The sequence below is a fragment of the Mchenga conophoros genome, linkage group LG5 (assembly GCF_057382185.1).
Source record: "Mchenga conophoros isolate Kocher_MC1m ecotype Shallow Benthic linkage group LG5, M_conophoros_male_GT1.1, whole genome shotgun sequence".
Classification (NCBI taxonomy): domain Eukaryota; kingdom Metazoa; phylum Chordata; class Actinopteri; order Cichliformes; family Cichlidae; genus Mchenga; species Mchenga conophoros.
Window position 1 is genome coordinate 7,373,041 of NC_140530.1, and position 17,130 is coordinate 7,390,170.

Consider the following 17,130-nt stretch of genomic DNA (forward strand, 5'->3'; position numbering starts at 1 on the left):
GCCATAATATGACCAGAATGACTGGTAAAGGAAAATCATTATTCTGCTCTGACTGTTTCAAGCACAGCTAAGAAGACTGATAACTCCTCGACAAGTAAGAGACGTATTGTTTCCTCCTTATTAAGACGTTCCCTTCAAAATGCCGTCAGAGTAAAACTCAAATCAATAAACATGTTGTTCTCAGACACTCATTTACATATTTTGCCATATGCCAATGATAACACACTACAACATTAACAATGTAAAGGAAGACCTGCTATATAAACGCTGCACAAATATGCAGTGAACCAGTCAGGTGGTTAATTTTCTAATCACAATATAGACACCTTAGTGTTGATACGACAGCACACCTTCAGGGGTCTAGAGGAGTCCATGCCTCGATGGGTCAGGGCAAAAAGAGGGAACCAACACAATATTAGTCAGGCGTTCATAATGTTATACCCGATCCGTGTCTTTGCAAAAGTGCACAATAAATGGATCCAATTCAAGTGCTGAGAAACTTTGGTACTTTAATGGTAGTAGTAAATGTCTGTGTTTTGTCCCAACGCTAGGTGGCAGTTATGAACTTTTCACCATTTTTTCCTTTTACAGTGTAGAAGAAGTTTCCAAACAAACATGGCGGAGAAAGAACTCGGCGGATGTCATGAAAATAGCGGTTTAATCGATAAAAACAAAATTCTGGAAGCTAATGAGGCACTGAAATCAGAACAAGATGAAGTTTCGCAGAGCCGTAACTCTCAGTATCAGCAGGACCTGAAAAGCGTCCTCCTCACCAGCGTTTTAAACCTGGAGAAGCTGGATGTCGACCTGTACCGGTAAGTTTCCACTGCAGCTCGCTGTTTGATGTGCACTGGTCCCCGCTCGGTATACAACAGGAAGGTAATATTTAAAACACGTCATTGTAGGCAGCGACCTCCCAAACCTTCTCTATCTGCTGCTGACTCTTTTTGAGCTTCTGGTACCACAGGTGTTGACAACCAGGGACCTGATTGGCTCCTGATTAGCAAGCAGCACCTGTGAGCATGGACCCTCCTACAGCGGTCAGCAGGTGTCTGCTCTAAGCACGCCACGTTTGACTGATTAGGAATCAATGGAATAGGCATTTGTTGTCATTGTACATGTACAACGAAATTATGGCCTTTATTGAAAGTATGCATAGGACAACTTCAAGCCTGTTTTCCACAAAACCAAGCTGCCGCATTATCTGGATGGAGCCCTAGTACCAACTCCAAATTTAAGGCCAAATATTCCATATAACAGGGGATGCGCTCCCTGTTATGTGGAATATTTGGCTCTCATGCCGACGATTTGGCACATTGCGTCGGTATGTTAGACATTGGGATGAGAACGTGTTGGGAGGAAAGTTATGTTCAGCAATGAGTTCATATTCTGCGACAGCAACGGGATCATAGGGTCAAAGTGTGGAGAAGATGTAGAGAACACTACACTGATTGCTGCACCAGCTTTTGGTGGAGGCAGTATGATGGTGTGGGGCGGCGTCTCCCTCACTGGAAAAGCAATGCTTGTCATCAACGGAGGCGAAAGATGATAGATCCAAATGTGGCACCATTTAAGGGGAAATAAACAGGATTTCAAATGGTATATAAATAAAATAATCCACCAAACACAAATTTTCTTTACGTTCTGTGGTAAGTTCAGTTCACCTTTTATAAGCATTTGCCTGATTACCTTTCAGCAGTGTATCCTCTGTTCCCACAGGGGGACCCACCACTGGGTGCCCCGCACTCAGCGTCTGTTTGGAGGTCAGATAGTTGGCCAGGCCCTGGTGGCTGCGGCCAAGTCTGTGAGCGACAGCCTGTACGCCCACTCTCTGCACTGCTACTTTGTCCGAGCAGGTAAGATGAGCTGAACTTCCTCGGTGATGAAAGAATAACATTACAAAGAATCCATTTGGAAGTCAGCAAAGACAGAGAGAAAGAGACAGCATACAGATTGGCTTAAATAGCTTCATCTCCTCTTCTTTTCCTGTACAAGCAAATGTGCACCTGTTTTCATTTTCAGTCAGTTATGATAGCACTTTACTGTTCTTGGTGTTTTCCAGGTGATCCGAAGGTTCCGGTGCTTTACCAGGTGGACCGCACACGAGACGGCCGCAGCTTCACCGTGCGCTCTGTGAAGGCCATCCAGCATGGACAGCCCATACTAATCTGCCAAGCCTCCTTCCAAACACTGCAGCCCAGCCCCCTGCAGCACCAGTTCCCCATGCCAGTGGTCCCTCCGCCTGAAGACCTCCTCACCGTGGAGGAACTTATTCACCATTACCTCAGGTAGCATTGACTTTATTTATTATTGTGGATTAGACTGTGCCTTCGTCTGATCCAAATTGTGCTTAAAGTTATATAAAATAACATTCCAAGTCACTGTTTTCTGTAAATTTTAGGCACCTTTGAGGCTTCCTCAGGCAGAATGGCCTCTAAAGTCACACTGACCAAAACTTTGTGTGTGACCAAGGAGCAGTCTTGTGAACGACACTATTGCAGATCGCTTTAGTTGCTGTTTTTAAAAAAAAACTTTTTTATAATCATGTTTCCAGCTTCACTGTTTTCTTTCTGCATTGTGTCTTTGTTTGCAGGCGTATACAGTAAGGAGCTGAGAGGAAGTGCTAACAAGAGCTTTTTCGCTTGGACAAGTCCAGATTGTGTTGTTTCTCCTACGACACATATCAGCTGATTAAAACTTAGATTTAACTGTTGGTTAAGCTGTTGTTTACAACACTAATATCTGAGTCCAGCTATAAAGTCTGCTAAATTTGTCATTATCCATCTGTCTAGTTTCAGGTACCCTGTGGGGTTTTTTGTATTCACTTTAGTTATAATCATATAAAACTTCACTTTATTTATTATGCAAACTTCATGGATTAGGATCATTAATCAGGAGAAACCACACTAGCATTTTATTTTTGAAGTCAAAAATCTTGAAGTTCATAGACATCAAAAAATGTAAAACTTATTATTATTGTTTAAAACAACAGTTTTGCTAACACTGCTATTATGCATTACTAAAGAACTGCAGTTAGAATAAATAAAGCAAACATATAACTGTGTTTTCTCTCTGTCTGTGGGTTGTTTTGCAGTAAACCTGACCTGGCAGAGGAGGCGAAGAAAGGCCTGAAAAAACTGCTGGCTAATGAAGTCCCCATTGAGATAAAACCAGTCAACCCAGCACACTTTTACAGACTGGGTCCAGAGCAACCAAGAAGGCTATTTTGGGGGCGAGCACGAGGACATATTGGTAAAATATCATTGTCATCCTGCCTCGTGTTTGAGATCTGAGTAAGACGTATGGTACATGCTAAGCTGTTTTTGTTGTGTGTTTGCGTAGGGGAAGGTAACATGAAGCTACACTGCTGCGTTGCTGCTTATGTGTCAGACTTTGCTCTGCTGGGCACAGTGCTGCTGCCTTACCCAGAGTACAGGGCCAAGTTCACCGCCTCGCTCGACCACTCCATGTGGTTCCACAGCACGTTCCGCAGTGATGAGTGGATGCTGTACGAGTGTGAGAGCCCATGGGCAGGTCAGCATGTTGGTCACATCTCAAGAACGAATGCAGAACACAGTAAAGCATATGTTTTTAACATCAGAATATGACCGGTCATGTTTCCAGCTTCACTGTTTTCTTAGGTAAGCACTTTGTTTTTATTTTGAAACAAAGTCCACAAGTAATGTCCTGCATTATTCAAACTAGTAGCTTGAACTCGTTTGAAAAGCAGTCTTTGTTTTTCTGTCCCTGGGAACACATGGTATGTGTTTCATTTTTATTAGATTAAATATTGTTTTTAGCTTTTCTTTGTTATAATTTGTTGTCATGGGAGATAGATAGATAGTTCATCAGTGCATGATTATTGTTACACCCCATGAGTTATCTGTTCCCATCCTCATTACAGTGTTTATAATTCATCATCTGTGTTTGTTTTAAGTCTTTTAGTCTAATTATGTTGATAACTACCTAAACTAATAACTGTGCATACCATTTATAATACTAAAACATTTAAAGTGTTTCTCTGATGTCTCTGATGTCTGATATCTATACTTATAGATATCTATTACTTACATAGGAATAGTAGTGGTAGAATAGTTATGTTAAGCTATATAGTTTATGTCTTGCATATTTCCACAACCATATCTATAATCACTGTGTATGCTACCGTTGTATATTGTGTATTATCTTACTTATTTTATATTTGTTTCTATTTTATTTGTATTTTTTGTATTTTCCTTCTGATATCTGTACCTGAGCTGAGGTACCGCAAAAACAACCCCCCCCCCCATGCATAAGTATAACTATGCATGTGACGAATAAAGAACCTTGAACATTGAAATTTCCCCGTTGTGGAACCAATAAAATCTTATCTTAAGTAGTATTAATGTAACAGTAGTATTTTTGAGTACCATCATCAGTGATGATGATTGTTGTGTATTTGGTTCTAACTTTCAAAGACTTTGTATTTGTTTATGCTTTGCTTGTCCTTTTGTCCATTCCTGAAATGACTTTCTGTTTTGTGCCCTACAGGGAGCAGCAGGGGACTGGTGCAGGGCCGAATGTGGAGAAGAGATGGGATGCTGGCTGCCTCATGTTCCCAGGAGGGTGTCCTGAGAGTGAAACCAGTCACTGAGCCCAGCAAATTATAGGGATACTTTATGTGTTTCCTTTTGAAACCCTAATTTATTTGTATAATCTAATTATATGATTAGCAAAAGAATTCTAAACGTTTAAAAATTAATATATGAAAGCATGATTTTTTTTGATTTTTTTTTTAATAAATGTATTTTCCGTCAATAAAGACTAAAATAGTTGTAATGGATGCACGCTTGTCATTTGTTTGAGAAATGCCTTCATTCTCACACATAAACATGATTCAATCCTTCATTCATATTCCTACAGGAAATTCTCCTTATCAAGGCAAAGACTTGAATATTCACATAAGTCAAAAGAGACATGTACAGTGTGAAGGTACCGCACAGGTCTTATGTACAAGCTTCACACACACAAAACTGAAGTGTGTACTTTGTGCCTACATTTTCGTCAGCTTTTATTCTGAAGTTGTTTTTTCCGGAAGTCTAACCTCGAGCGTCGCCTAGGCCTGTGTGTAGCTCCAAACAAGTTGTGTTTAACTTGTTCTGCCCAATATTTTCAGGCATGCCTCGGGTCTATGTTGGCAAACTTAGCTACCATGTTCGAGAGAAAGATATTCAAAGGTTTTTTAGTGGCTATGGCAAATTATTAGAGATCGACCTGAAAAATGGGTAAGACCGTCTCATCTTTCTTAGCTGCTAGCTAGTGAGCTAGCTTGATGTTATTTTAATGTTAACCCCGAGAGTTGATGCCCTAGTAGGGACAGTGTGCGGTGCTAACCGCGCTAATGTCAGCTAAAAGTTGAATTTGCGGTACAGTGTCCTGTCTTTTGTCATTTAAGTTTTACAAAGCTCTGCTTTTGGTACTTTTAGCTAATTTTTCTTCGCTAACATTACACTAGCTGCCTGGGAAACGCTACAGGGTCAATCATCAGTTTAAATGAGAATTTGTCAGTGAGCGCAAACAAGGGGACTCTATCAGCTGGCTGCCAGCTGGTTGTATTCTGGTTATATGCCTACAAAACAGAAAGGCTGCTGAGCACAAATATAATAGTTAAGTGTAAGTTTTAGATAATTGCTGTATTAGAGAAATAGATTGCATATAACTACCAAATCAGATCAGATAGAGTCAGTCTATGATAAACTTTACAGAAATATTCCTAGATTAATTGCCATAGCTTCCCAAATCCCTTTATTCCCTTGCTTGTAAAGTTTGACAGGAGCACCAGGATTTTTAAATTGGAAAGCAGTTCTCTTAGCCGCTGATTAAAAGTTTACCATATTAGACAGTCTTTAGAGTTAATTATGAATCATTTGCATTAATTGGTAATGATATTAATGGCTAGTGTTTGCCATTGTTTTGACTCCTGCACACTGATTCTTAGGTACGGCTTTGTCGAGTTTGAGGACATGCGAGATGCTGATGATGCTGTGTATGAGCTGAATGGAAAGGAACTTTGTGGAGAGCGGGTCGTTATCGAGCATGCCCGTGGACCCAGGAGAGACGGATATGGCTATGGGGGACGTAGTAAGTTGAACACGTCTGATTGAGAGCAAAGCATGATTGTCATACAGACGTGGGGTTCTTACACGTTTGTGCTAACTAACGTGAGCTACACTTGCACTGACTCTTGAAGCAAAGAATTAAATGAGTTTCACTGAAGCTGCCTGTACACATGTGACATGCCCTGCCATACACATTGCTAATTTACACGTCTATTCCCATTAGCACTCAAATCCATTGTGCCTTTGTGTAAAGAGAACTGTATTAAAATCCAATGAGTAACAGTGATTAAAGAAAAGGTAAGACTTGTGAAGCTACGATGTATTCAATTTGAAGTCGACATTAACACAGTGCTTGATGTTTCAATTTGAAAGAGTCCACTGCGGGCTGGGTCCGAGTCCAATGAGGGTAACGATGACTGCCTGACCTGTTTGGCCTGGGTTTTCTCCCTTGAAATGTGTGTGTGACCTTTGCCCTTTGACCATTGGTTGACATAACCGGAAGCCGTGATGACAGCACCCTTTTCCAATAGACCAGGGTGATGGTGAGGAATCCTGTTGGTTTTACTGACGCAAGACATGTCGCAGAGGATCGAGCCAACACGCGTTTGAGCCTGTGAATTGGCTCCCTGTACTCTGTAGTAAAAGAGTTTGGTAGGTTTCATGTTTGTGTCATTGAGTTTCAAGTGGATAGAGTTCAGAACAAGGCATATTTTATTGTACAGTAAGACTAGAAAATAAGAAATTTAGAAAGAGCCTTACCTTATATTTAAACTGTAGACTCTAAAACAGCTTCAACAGCAAGAATCAAGCATCACATTATTCCCAGTATATAAAGAGAAAAAAAGAGGCGTTAGATGTGTCTTATAAGGACAGAATAAAAAATCCTTTTTTTTGTATATTTAGGCAAATCTGTAGCTGTTTAATAAATACAACTAAAGGAGAAGAACTGCTGTGTAATTCTTAATAAAGTGGTTTTTATTCCTTGTCCACAGGGCATAGGGTGCTGCACATTTTCTCTGTTCTTTAAATGCTAAATTAAGCGATCCCTGTCTACATATAAAACAATCAATAGGACTCTGGGATTTATACTAAAAACCACTGGCATCTTTAATCCCCTTCACTTACACAATTAAGACAGGTTCACAGGTATTAGTTGATGGTATAATTAATAGTTGAAGGAGGTTTAAGAACAAAAACAAGAGAGGTTCAGTCTGCAGTGATCTAGTAAATCTTTTTAGGCCAGTTTGGTCCTTTTTTTGAGGTTTTCTGGCCTTGAATGAAATGTTAGTCTCTCTGTCTTTGTTGAAGGTGGAGGCTACAGCAGTTGGAATCGCACCGGCAGGGATAAGTACGGGCCACCTGTTCGCACTGAACACCGCCTCATTGTGGAGAACCTGTCCAGCAGGTGCAGCTGGCAGGACCTTAAGGTGAGACTTTGTATCTCCTGTCTCCTTTTCCTGACCACCTCTGCATGTCAGCAGAGGATGGCAGTTGCCCTTGCAAGAAAGAAAAATTAGCCTGGACCTAACCACCTACAGGATGAATCTGTTTTGAGACTTGATTGGCTGCTACACGAACAACCAAACTTCAGTTTCAAATCGATGTGCAACAAGCAAATTGCTTCCTGTGTGGGAACAGCTTAATAATGTCCAGTGGTAGATAGAGCTAACGTGCCACATGTCATCCACAACTAGCCACAGTCATTTTCAGAGTCATGTTTTTATTTGTGTCATAGGACTTTATGAGGCAGGCGGGTGAAGTAACCTATGCTGACGCTCATAAAGGACGGGCCAACGAGGGCGTCATCGAATTTCGTTCCCGTTCAGACATGAAACGAGCTCTGGAAAAACTGGACGGCACTGATATTAATGGAAGGAAGATTCGTCTGGTGGAAGACAAACCTCGCCGCCGACGCTCATATTCTGGCAGCAGATCCAGGTAAGTGAGGCTTATATTTTTTTCATGCTTATTGTTTGTTCACTTTTCTTATGTTTTATCTGTAACTGCTGTTCAGCATAATTAAGGATTATTTTAAACTTAACACGTAATGTTGGTGGTGAGCAGATTTCCACGTCCACTTTAAAGTTATTTTTACTTTCGAACCCACAGGTCTCGTAGCAGACGGCGCTCTCACAGCCGCAGAAGTAGAAGCTCGTCCAGGTCCCGCTCACGGTCAGTTACGTTTGAATGGCTTTGTCTCATGCTTTAAGCATATTTAGCTTTTTGTCTTTTCAGCAGCCGTTTTAATTTTAGTGGTTCGACTTTGACGAAGACGGCAAACCCATTTGTCATTTTCATGTGGACTGCTTCTTCATCTGTTCAGTTTTTTAAACTTTTCAGCAGCAGCAAGTCATGTTTTTGTCATGTTATTAAGGAAATATGGTGTCAGAGAAAGCCAAAGTACCCAGTTACTGTGATTGTGTACTACATCTCAGTCCTGAAACCTGGTAGTTGATGGTGTGCAGGGACCAGACCAAGTTGGTGATGAATTATTCCTCTCCCTGTGTGTGTGTGTGTGTGTGTGTGTGTGTGTGTGTGTGTGTGTGTGTGTGTGTGTGTGTGTGTGTGTGTGTGTGTTGCAGGTCTCGGTCACGCAGCAAAGGGCGATCTCGCTCCAGGTCAGAGGGGAAGTCGCATTCCAGATCCAAGAGGAACTCCCGTTCTAAATCTCCAGAGAAGTCTCGCACTCGCAAATCTCACAGTCCCTCCAAGAGCAGCACTCGGAAGTCTCGCTCCAAGAGCTCATCCAAAGTCAAAGCCACGCGCAAATCCCGGAGTCGTTCCAAGGAGAAGTCGTCCAGTAAGAAGTCACGAAGCCGATCAAGGTCCCGTTCAGAGAGTAGGGGAGAGAAAGATACCTCCAAATCACCCCCGAGCAAGGAGGCATCCAAGTCCCCTGCCAAGCACTCCGCCTCCCGCTCCAAGTCTCGCTCTCGATCCAGATCGGCCTCGCAGGATTGATTGGATCTCTGACAATCTCAGGCCTGTCTGAGGTGTTTACAGAAGCAGAAAGGTTTCAATCTTCTGGCACAAACTGGGAGGCTGTGGAATCTATAAATCTGTCTTTTCTTGACAGTCTTTTTTTTTTTTTTTTTTTTTTTTTTTCTTCGTTTGTATTTTCTGTTAAATTAAATAGTTATTAGATGAAACTCTTTACGTGACAGTATTTCTCTCTTTAGTGAAGTCCAAATGTACAATTTGAGTCGAACAGCTGACAGCAGCAGCGAAAGTTGCTTCATATTTTTTCAGTCCCAACTAATACTTTTGTAATGAATACATTTGCATGGTTTGTGATGGTTGTTTTTTTTAGCTGTTTGCCTTTTAAAGTCCCCAGTCCTTTTTAAACAGTCTACATCATTTATTTGTAATGTTATATTGTAATAAAATAACAGAATAAAAAGAACAAGCTCTGCTGTTTTTTGTTAATGTTTAACTATATTTATTTAATTTTTTTATTTACTAATATTCATTCATTTGAAGCTAGTTTGTAAAAAAAAAAAAAAAAAAAAAAAAAAAGAGAAATCCTCACAGATAAATCTGTCTCTTGTTTTACCACGAATAAGGCACCTGGAGTCTACCTCCAAATCTGCTAGAGGCTATCACATAGCAATAAGCAACTGCTTTATAAAATGAACTTTTATATAGCACTTTTCTACTCATGCACTCAAAGCACTTTATACAACATGCGTCATTCACACACATTCATACAAGCACCCTTCCTACATCTAAGGGCTTTCTATCTAACGTTTTCCTTCTCTAACTTTCTTTCCCACATTCAACTTGTGTTCAGTATTGTGCCCAAGGATACTTTGGGATACAGACTGGAGCAGCCAGGGATGGAACGGCCAACATTTCCATCAGTAGATGATTTGTATGAAATGTATTCATTACTTAGGGGCGAATGTGACTCACCTCATAGGCCACAACCACCCAGTAACACAGTTGTTCCCAAAGTGTGTGTGTGTGTGTGGGGGGGGGGCTCCCACACAAACGCAAAGCAGAAGATGAAGTAACGCCAAATATGTTTCCAAGCCAAAGACTAGAAAATATGATGAAGCCTATCTTGTCTTTGGCTTCACCTGCACAACAGTGATGCCAAGGTAAGTATCCACGGCAGAATTTGTTTCCCCAGCGTCGGGAGCACGCTCTGGGCTTTCCAAATCATGGACAAACAGCACCCCACATTCTTGATTTTTAGTTCATAAACACTTCTTATAATGACTAACTACTCCTGAAATTTTGGAGATGTTAGCTCTTTATACAGTAAAGTTACAGTGGGATACAAATAATATCAGGCTGATCCTGCCACAGTTTGTTCCCCCTGTCCAAGTCACGAACAGACAGTATCCCACAGTTGTGTGATGTTCGTACGTCAGATTTTCATCACAAACTTGAGGAACCATCCTTTAAACAGCAGCCATTTGGACTCTATGAACAATCTATTCCTCTCCCTTTACCCTGACCTGGTTACGGGGTCCAAGGAGTTTCCTCATATCGCAGTCAGGGGATTGTTTCACTCAGAGCAGCTGATGACACCTTTTTTTACCCCTGTGCAGCAGAGTCCGAGGGGGAACACCACTCCATCTCCTCCTACAGACTCACCAGCTGGCCTCCAGGGTCCCACACACATTCTCAGATCCTGACTCCAGTTCTTCCAGAAAAGGCAGATATTTTTGTGCTGAAGGCAGACTGGAGGAACAGATATCATAACTACGATCGTGGCTCAAGAGTTGGGAGTTCGCCTTGTAATCGGAAGGTTGCCGGTTCGAGCCCCGGCTTGGACAGTCTCGGTCGTTGCCTTGGGCAAGACACTTCACCCGTTGCCTACTGGTGGTGGTCAGAGGGCCCGGTGGCGCCAGTGTCCGGCAGCCTCGCCTCTGTCAGTGCGCCCCAGGGTGGCTGTGGCTACAATGTAGCTTGCCATCACCAGTGTGTGAATGGGTGGATGACTGGATATGTAAAGCGCTTTGGGGTCCTTAGGGACTAGAAAAGCGCTATATAAATACAGGCCATTTACCATAACTAAAAAAATATATTTTTTGGAATGAGTGTGAGCCTCTTTTACAACTTTACTTATATACTTCAAATGTAAGAGTTGCTGGCACATCTGGTGAAGGTCCCCACACCTCATCTGAACCACAGACCTTTAGTTCCTGTCATACTTGGTTGGTTATTGGGATCAGCCGCACTAGTGTATGCACCGTGATGGCACTAATAGACAGGGATGAAATAATACCTTTAAAGTTTTGACTTGTTTGTAAGTTTTTCTGTTTATAAAAACCATCGTTAAACCACAGAACATTCCTTTAACTTTATCTAGCACTTCAAAGTGCAAATATTTTGACCTTGGAGTGATGCTTACTGAACAAACGCGCTGAAAAGCTGTTTTAACCGTACGTTGCTTTGACACAATGCTCTGCGCTATCCAGTTGCTATGCTGTTAGCGCCCTTGGTTACCATTATTTCCCATAATGCACCGCTTCTAAGAGCGCTTTGAGGTAATTAACATTTAATAATGTAAACCTGGGCTTTAACATAAGGGGAAAACAGAGTGCTACAGTTGACAGGTTACCATAGCAGTCTTTAGTGAAACGAAGCGAAAACACCTCGCTATTAGCTTCACGGCTAACCATAATGTTAGCGAGCTTCTTGGCTGTTTTTTGCTAACACCATTTTAGCACACGACGGTGGATGCAAACCCAAAACTATGCTAATTACAGCTGGCGAATAGCAGCCCTGGACTAATGGTAAAGTCTGACTTGGGCTTTTAACGTCTTTTAGGTGTGTGGATGATAAGAGCACTAACTTTGGTGACTGAAGCTGGTAAATAATGGAGAAGGAACAGTGCAACAGCGTGGTCTTCAATGCTTCAAAAAGAGAGCTTTTTACTACGAACAATGGCTACAAATCCATGCAGAAGAGACTAAAAGCTCAGTGGAAAATCCAAAGGTAAGGTGTTTGGGGACGATTAAATACAAGAGAGAAATAGTACCAAGTCCTCTACTTATCAGCTAAGACATGCTCTTAAATGTAAATGTGATACAGTGGACCTGGTAAACAAAGCAAGCATATAGACATAGGAGGCTAGAATATTCGTCTCTGTAAGTAAGTATAGTAAAGTAAAATAATAAAATGGGACGTATTGGTAATAATCTTAATAAAGCACTTTAGTATGTTTACTGAGTTATATTTTACTTTGTCATTTTTCTCAAGCTTAACCAACATTTTCGCATAGTTCTGCAGCAATTTCAAAACCTCAAATGCAAAATCTGTGCTGTCTCCTGTAGCATAAAAGAAGAGCTGTCCTTGGATAAGCTGAAGAGTGTCAAGTTGTGGATAACTGCAGGTCCAAGGGAGAGGTTCACAGGGTCAGAGGTGATGTATGGGCGAAAAGATGTTATTTGAAGGCTAATTTCCAAGCAGTCTAAAATTCTACAAGGCTTAGGGCCACCCAAAATATTTAAGCTTCTTTCATTTGTTCAACCGCAAACACATTTTCACATTAGTTATTTCCTTTTATTTCAGATGGAGGCGCTGAAAGTCTACCTGGATGGAGGAGGGAATATCTTGGTCATGCTCGGTGAAGGAGGAGAAATGAAGTATGACACAAACATCAATTTTCTCCTGGAGGACTTCGGAGTAATGGTCAACAATGGTGCGTATTGAAACCTTGTTGGGAAAACAGCTATGCAAACATTGCCCATGCTGTTTTTAAAATGCTTTGTATTTGTTTTCATCTTGTTTATCCAAGATGCTGTGGTGAGGAATGTGTACTACAAATACTTCCATCCTAAGGAGGCGCTTGTGTCCAATGGTGTACTGAACAGGTTCACCAGTGTTTTTCTCTTTTTATGTATATTTCACAGAGTCCCAGATTGTTCTAGCCTAAATTTATGCTGGCATAATCTAAGATTTATCTAATTTCATCTGTATGCTGATACATGCCAAACTATCAATTCAGTTGCCTGTTTCCTCTGCAGGGAGATCAGCCGTGCTGCTGGAAAAGTGGTCACGGGAATCATTGAAGATGAAAATGTTGGAAACAATGCACAGTGAGTCTCAATCTTGTACACCTCCATCTTCTGTATTAAAGAGAAAGACTTCACATTTGAGCTGTTGTCTTTCTTTGTGCAGGGCGCTCACATTTGTGTACCCATACGGTGCCACACTGACCGTGATGAAGCCGGCCGTGGCTGTTCTTTCAACGGGCTCCGTCTGCTTCCCCCTCAACAGGCCTGTCGTGGCTTTCTATCATGGCAAGGTCAGAGGCACAGTGTAGTAACAACTTTGTTTTTCTAACCATATGGTCAGAAATGTGGTAAGATGGAGATTACTTTTTTTTAATGTAGAATTCTGGCAAACTGGCTGTCTTGGGTTCCTGCCACATGTTCAGTGATCAATACATAGACAAAGAGGAGAACAGTAAAATCATGGTAAGTCCACTTTTTTTGTGTAATTTATTATGTAAAGGTAGAAGCATGATCCTTCTAGAATAAAGCTCCTTTAAATGAAACTTTTTCTTTTATCACAGGACGTTGTGCTTCAGTGGCTCATGACCGATAACATTCAGCTGAATCAGATTGATGCCGAAGACCCAGAGGTGAGGAAGAAGAGTGCATGGCAGAATGGCTTTCCTAGCCATTCCTATTCTTAGTTAGCGTATTGTCTGTCTTGTCTTAATGTTGGTTTATAATGGAGCACTGTAACAAAAAAATAATTTCCCCCAGGGATCAATAAAGTATTCTGATTCTAATTGTGTTCTCTCCCTCTTTTTTTTTTTTTAATGAGCCAAGGTTCTTCTTTTCTTCTTGTCCTTTTTTTTGTCCCCCAGATCACAGATTACACGATGCTGCCAGACACTGGCTGTTTGTCTGAACAGCTCAGAGTGTGCTTACAAGAAGGAGACGAAAACCCACGGGACTTCACCTCTCTCTTTGATATGTCTTTGTTCAATCTGTCGACTGACACCTTACCCCAAGTCATCAGGTGAGAAATCGGTCACCCTCCCCTGAGTCCAAACGCTGTTGTTTCCCTTCGAAGCTAAAAACAGATCTTTGGTTTGCAGTGCTTACAAGCAGCTTAATGTGAAAGCTGAGCCGCTGCAGCTGATTGCACCGCAGTTTGAAACTCCTCTGCCTCAGCTTCAGCCTGCTGTGAGTTTTTTTTCCCCTGGGGTTTTTCTGTACAAAGGATTTCACTGAAATCTTAAGATAACATTTTTGCTTAAAGTCCCACAAGTTTGAAGCCAAAAGTAGGTGCTGCCCTGTCTTTCAGGTCTTTCCGCCTGCCTTAAACGATTTGCCTCCACCCATGCTGGATCTGTTCGATCTAGACGAAACATTCTCGTCAGAGAAAGTGCGTCTGGCACAGCTCACCAATAAGTGTAAGTTCAGAATTGCTAATGGAGCATTCAAACATGCACTGCAGCCCTCTAGATATCATTTGATGGAGGCGTATGTGAGGACTTACATGTCCAGGGCAGTGAGATTCCACATTAAACTGACTTTCATTTGCTACTTATCACGTATAAGACTAATGATGTGTGATAAGCTAATGTGAGAAGCTTGGTGGTTATTTTCACAGCAGTTCAGTAGTCACCCTGTATCTCATATAGGTTGATCAGGTGTCCCTCTTTACGTGGGACTGCACAGCAGTTTCAGCTCTTGCATCACATATTAAGACTTAACCTATGTCTTATCTTTTAATTGGACCTAGTTTTAAAAGTCAACATATATATTATATATAAGACAGGACACTTCAAAAGTCAGCCAATTCCTCCACAGTTGTTATCTTTAGTGTCATGTGGCAACACAAAGCAGAGCAGCTACCTAACTCTACTTCCACAGTGTCCTCCCCTCACCCCATCTAATCGTGGCAGATGGCTGCCCCTCCGTGAGCCTGGTTCTGTTGGCTTCTTCCTGTTAAAAGGGAGTTTTTCCTTCCCGCTGTCACCAGTTGCTTGCTCATAGGGAGCATCTGATTGCTGGGGTTTTGTCTCTATTATTGTAGGGTATTTACAATAAAATATAGGGGACTGTGAATTGGCACTATATAAATAAAATTTAATCGAATTATTGAATGTCTGAAGAATGTTGTCATAATTCTCCTGCAGGTTAGCATTTCATGATATTTTTCTGTTTACTTAAAGTTTAAATTTACAAATCACCAAAAGTGAATGAAATGTTCATGGAATATGAATAAAAGTACTACAAATAACAGGAAATGCAGTGTTTTGTTTTTGTAAACAAGTCTAAAAAGGCCTGTTGATACCTCCCGTCAGGTGGGATGCAACTTTCAATCCTCCTGCTACAGATATTCTTTACATGTTAAATGTTTGCTCATGAGTCTAAATCTGATCATCCTAGTCCCACCTCTTGTACACTTTACCCAGACATCTCCCTTAAACTAAGTTTATTTCTGAACTTGCCGGTTTTGAAGCAGGCAGTTAATCGTACTCATCCTGATATTAAACTGGTTGTGTTCACAGGTACAGACGATGACCTTGAATTCTACGTCCGGAAATGTGGTGAAATTCTCGGAGTGACTTCTAAGTTGGATAAAGAGCAGAGGGATGCCAAGCACATCTTGGAACACATTTTCTTCCAGGTTGTAGAGTTCAAGAAACTAAATCAGGTGAGTGTGTTCATAACTACATCTTCCTGTATCTAAAGGCTTTGTCCAATAATGACTTTCCTCACTTTTGGCAGGAACACGATGTGGACCCGGAGGCCCGGTTCACTCCGCTGTGATTGGATTCAAGAAACCTGAACATTCGATACGTCCCTGTTGAAATTAGAAAGCTTATGAGCACACAGTTACAATGGAGGGACTGCGGTAACCACACTTTTCAGAACATGTACAGCTACATTTTATAACTTTGTATTGTCTTTCATTGTAAGAATATACCAGAGCAAATAAAGTTCTATACCCTTTATTTAACAGTGCTTTGAAAATATTTTTGTAGTTAAAACATTGATATGATTATTAAAAAGGCAAACTGTTCTGCATCAGTCCTCACATGGATCCCTTAAAAACAGAACATGATGTCAAACTACAGATTTGAGGGCGGGGCAGGGGGTAACTTGGACATAGTGTGTTAAGAGGCTGGGAGTACACATCACACTTGACATCTAACGTTTTTCCCTTGTAAAGTGTTAATTTTAGCCACATCAGGGCGAAACATCAGCTAGTGACTCTTGTTGTGAGGGTTTTGGACTCCACGTTTGCTCCAGAGTGCAGGACTCCACGTAGAATCTGGGGCTATTGCTCTCCGACTTGATCACAGACACGTCCCATGACATTTGCGAGGCGGTGAGATCGTTGTATGACTGATCAAAACAAGCTGGCTGCTTTGGCTTCTGAAGGAGCATATGGGGAGTGGAGGACTTCCCCAGTAATGGGACGGCCAGGTAGCAGCCGTCAGCTTCATGAGTGTTCATGGTGTTCACTGAAAACCCTGAATAGGGGGAGGCGGTGTCAGAGGACAGGCAGAGAGAGGCTCCAACAGACGGCCTGGTGTCCAATCCATCAGCTGTCGTGTCATTCAACACCCTCGATGTGGACAGTTGTTCCACTGACAGTGCAGACAGCAGACTCTGTTCCCCATAAAACTTCCTGTCAAGCTCTGATGGAGATGAGCACTCAAAGCTTTTCATATCTAAAAGGTAAAACATATTGGAAAGAATTCAGAAACAAATCACCTGATGAGGCAAATGAACACGTCTAATTCAGTCCAGTTTTCTTACCTTTGACCACAAACACTTTCTCCATTGTCTCCATGTTTAATCAGGGCTGCCTGAGCTCCAGCTGGCTTTTAAGCTGTTGGAGCTACTTGCTAATTGACCCAGCTGCAGATCATCAGTGGGAGAAGGAGGTGGACCTGTCAGCCCTGTACAGATTCAGGCCCTTTAATTTACTTGTGGTTTATTGAGCACTAATCTGTTAGGTTATATCTAAGGCTGTAATTTTAACAAAATCACTAAACTTTTTAAAAACTATTTATTTGTATGCTGTTTAAAAAAATCTTTTAGCA

At 41.5% G+C, this 17,130-nt stretch overlaps 4 protein-coding genes across 5 annotated transcripts; 3 read left to right on the top strand and 1 right to left on the bottom strand.

Annotated features, from left to right (window-relative positions):
• The first annotated feature begins 591 nt into the window (after positions 1 to 591).
• acot8 (acyl-CoA thioesterase 8) lies at positions 592 to 4,822 on the top strand. The gene is made up of 6 exons (XM_085272991.1): positions 592 to 815; positions 1,720 to 1,856; positions 2,063 to 2,288; positions 3,095 to 3,252; positions 3,343 to 3,534; positions 4,531 to 4,822. Exons 1-6 carry the CDS (start codon positions 616 to 618, stop codon positions 4,647 to 4,649), a joined length of 1,032 nt encoding a protein of 343 aa, XP_085129117.1. The 5' UTR covers positions 592 to 615; the 3' UTR covers positions 4,650 to 4,822.
• Positions 4,823 to 5,049: 227 nt separating this feature from the next.
• Positions 5,050 to 9,504, top strand: srsf6b (serine and arginine rich splicing factor 6b). Of its 2 annotated transcripts, none has more exons than XM_085272992.1 (6): positions 5,050 to 5,264; positions 5,978 to 6,120; positions 7,404 to 7,525; positions 7,834 to 8,036; positions 8,208 to 8,270; positions 8,681 to 9,504. In XM_085272992.1, exons 1-6 carry the CDS (start codon positions 5,158 to 5,160, stop codon positions 9,057 to 9,059), a joined length of 1,017 nt encoding a protein of 338 aa, XP_085129118.1. In that variant the 5' UTR covers positions 5,050 to 5,157; the 3' UTR covers positions 9,060 to 9,504. The 2 variants fall into 2 exon arrangements, with proteins under 2 accessions (XP_085129118.1, XP_085129119.1); XM_085272993.1 differs by having other exon boundaries at positions 7,407 to 7,525.
• A 1,933-nt stretch (positions 9,505 to 11,437) lies between these two features.
• On the top strand, positions 11,438 to 16,097 carry ift52 (intraflagellar transport 52 homolog (Chlamydomonas)). Its single transcript, XM_085272990.1, has 14 exons — positions 11,438 to 11,596; positions 11,880 to 12,047; positions 12,386 to 12,473; positions 12,624 to 12,753; positions 12,850 to 12,925; positions 13,079 to 13,150; positions 13,233 to 13,359; positions 13,448 to 13,531; positions 13,630 to 13,698; positions 13,930 to 14,084; positions 14,164 to 14,251; positions 14,373 to 14,481; positions 15,586 to 15,731; positions 15,806 to 16,097. Exons 2-14 carry the CDS (start codon positions 11,929 to 11,931, stop codon positions 15,845 to 15,847), a joined length of 1,305 nt encoding a protein of 434 aa, XP_085129116.1. The 5' UTR covers positions 11,438 to 11,596; positions 11,880 to 11,928; the 3' UTR covers positions 15,848 to 16,097.
• On the bottom strand, positions 16,014 to 16,972 carry LOC146573688 (uncharacterized). The gene is made up of 2 exons (XM_085272994.1): positions 16,844 to 16,972; positions 16,014 to 16,755 (listed from the first exon to the last, which is right to left on the bottom strand). Exons 1-2 carry the CDS (start codon positions 16,875 to 16,877, stop codon positions 16,268 to 16,270), a joined length of 522 nt encoding a protein of 173 aa, XP_085129120.1. The 5' UTR covers positions 16,878 to 16,972; the 3' UTR covers positions 16,014 to 16,267.
• Positions 16,973 to 17,130: the final 158 nt, after the last annotated feature.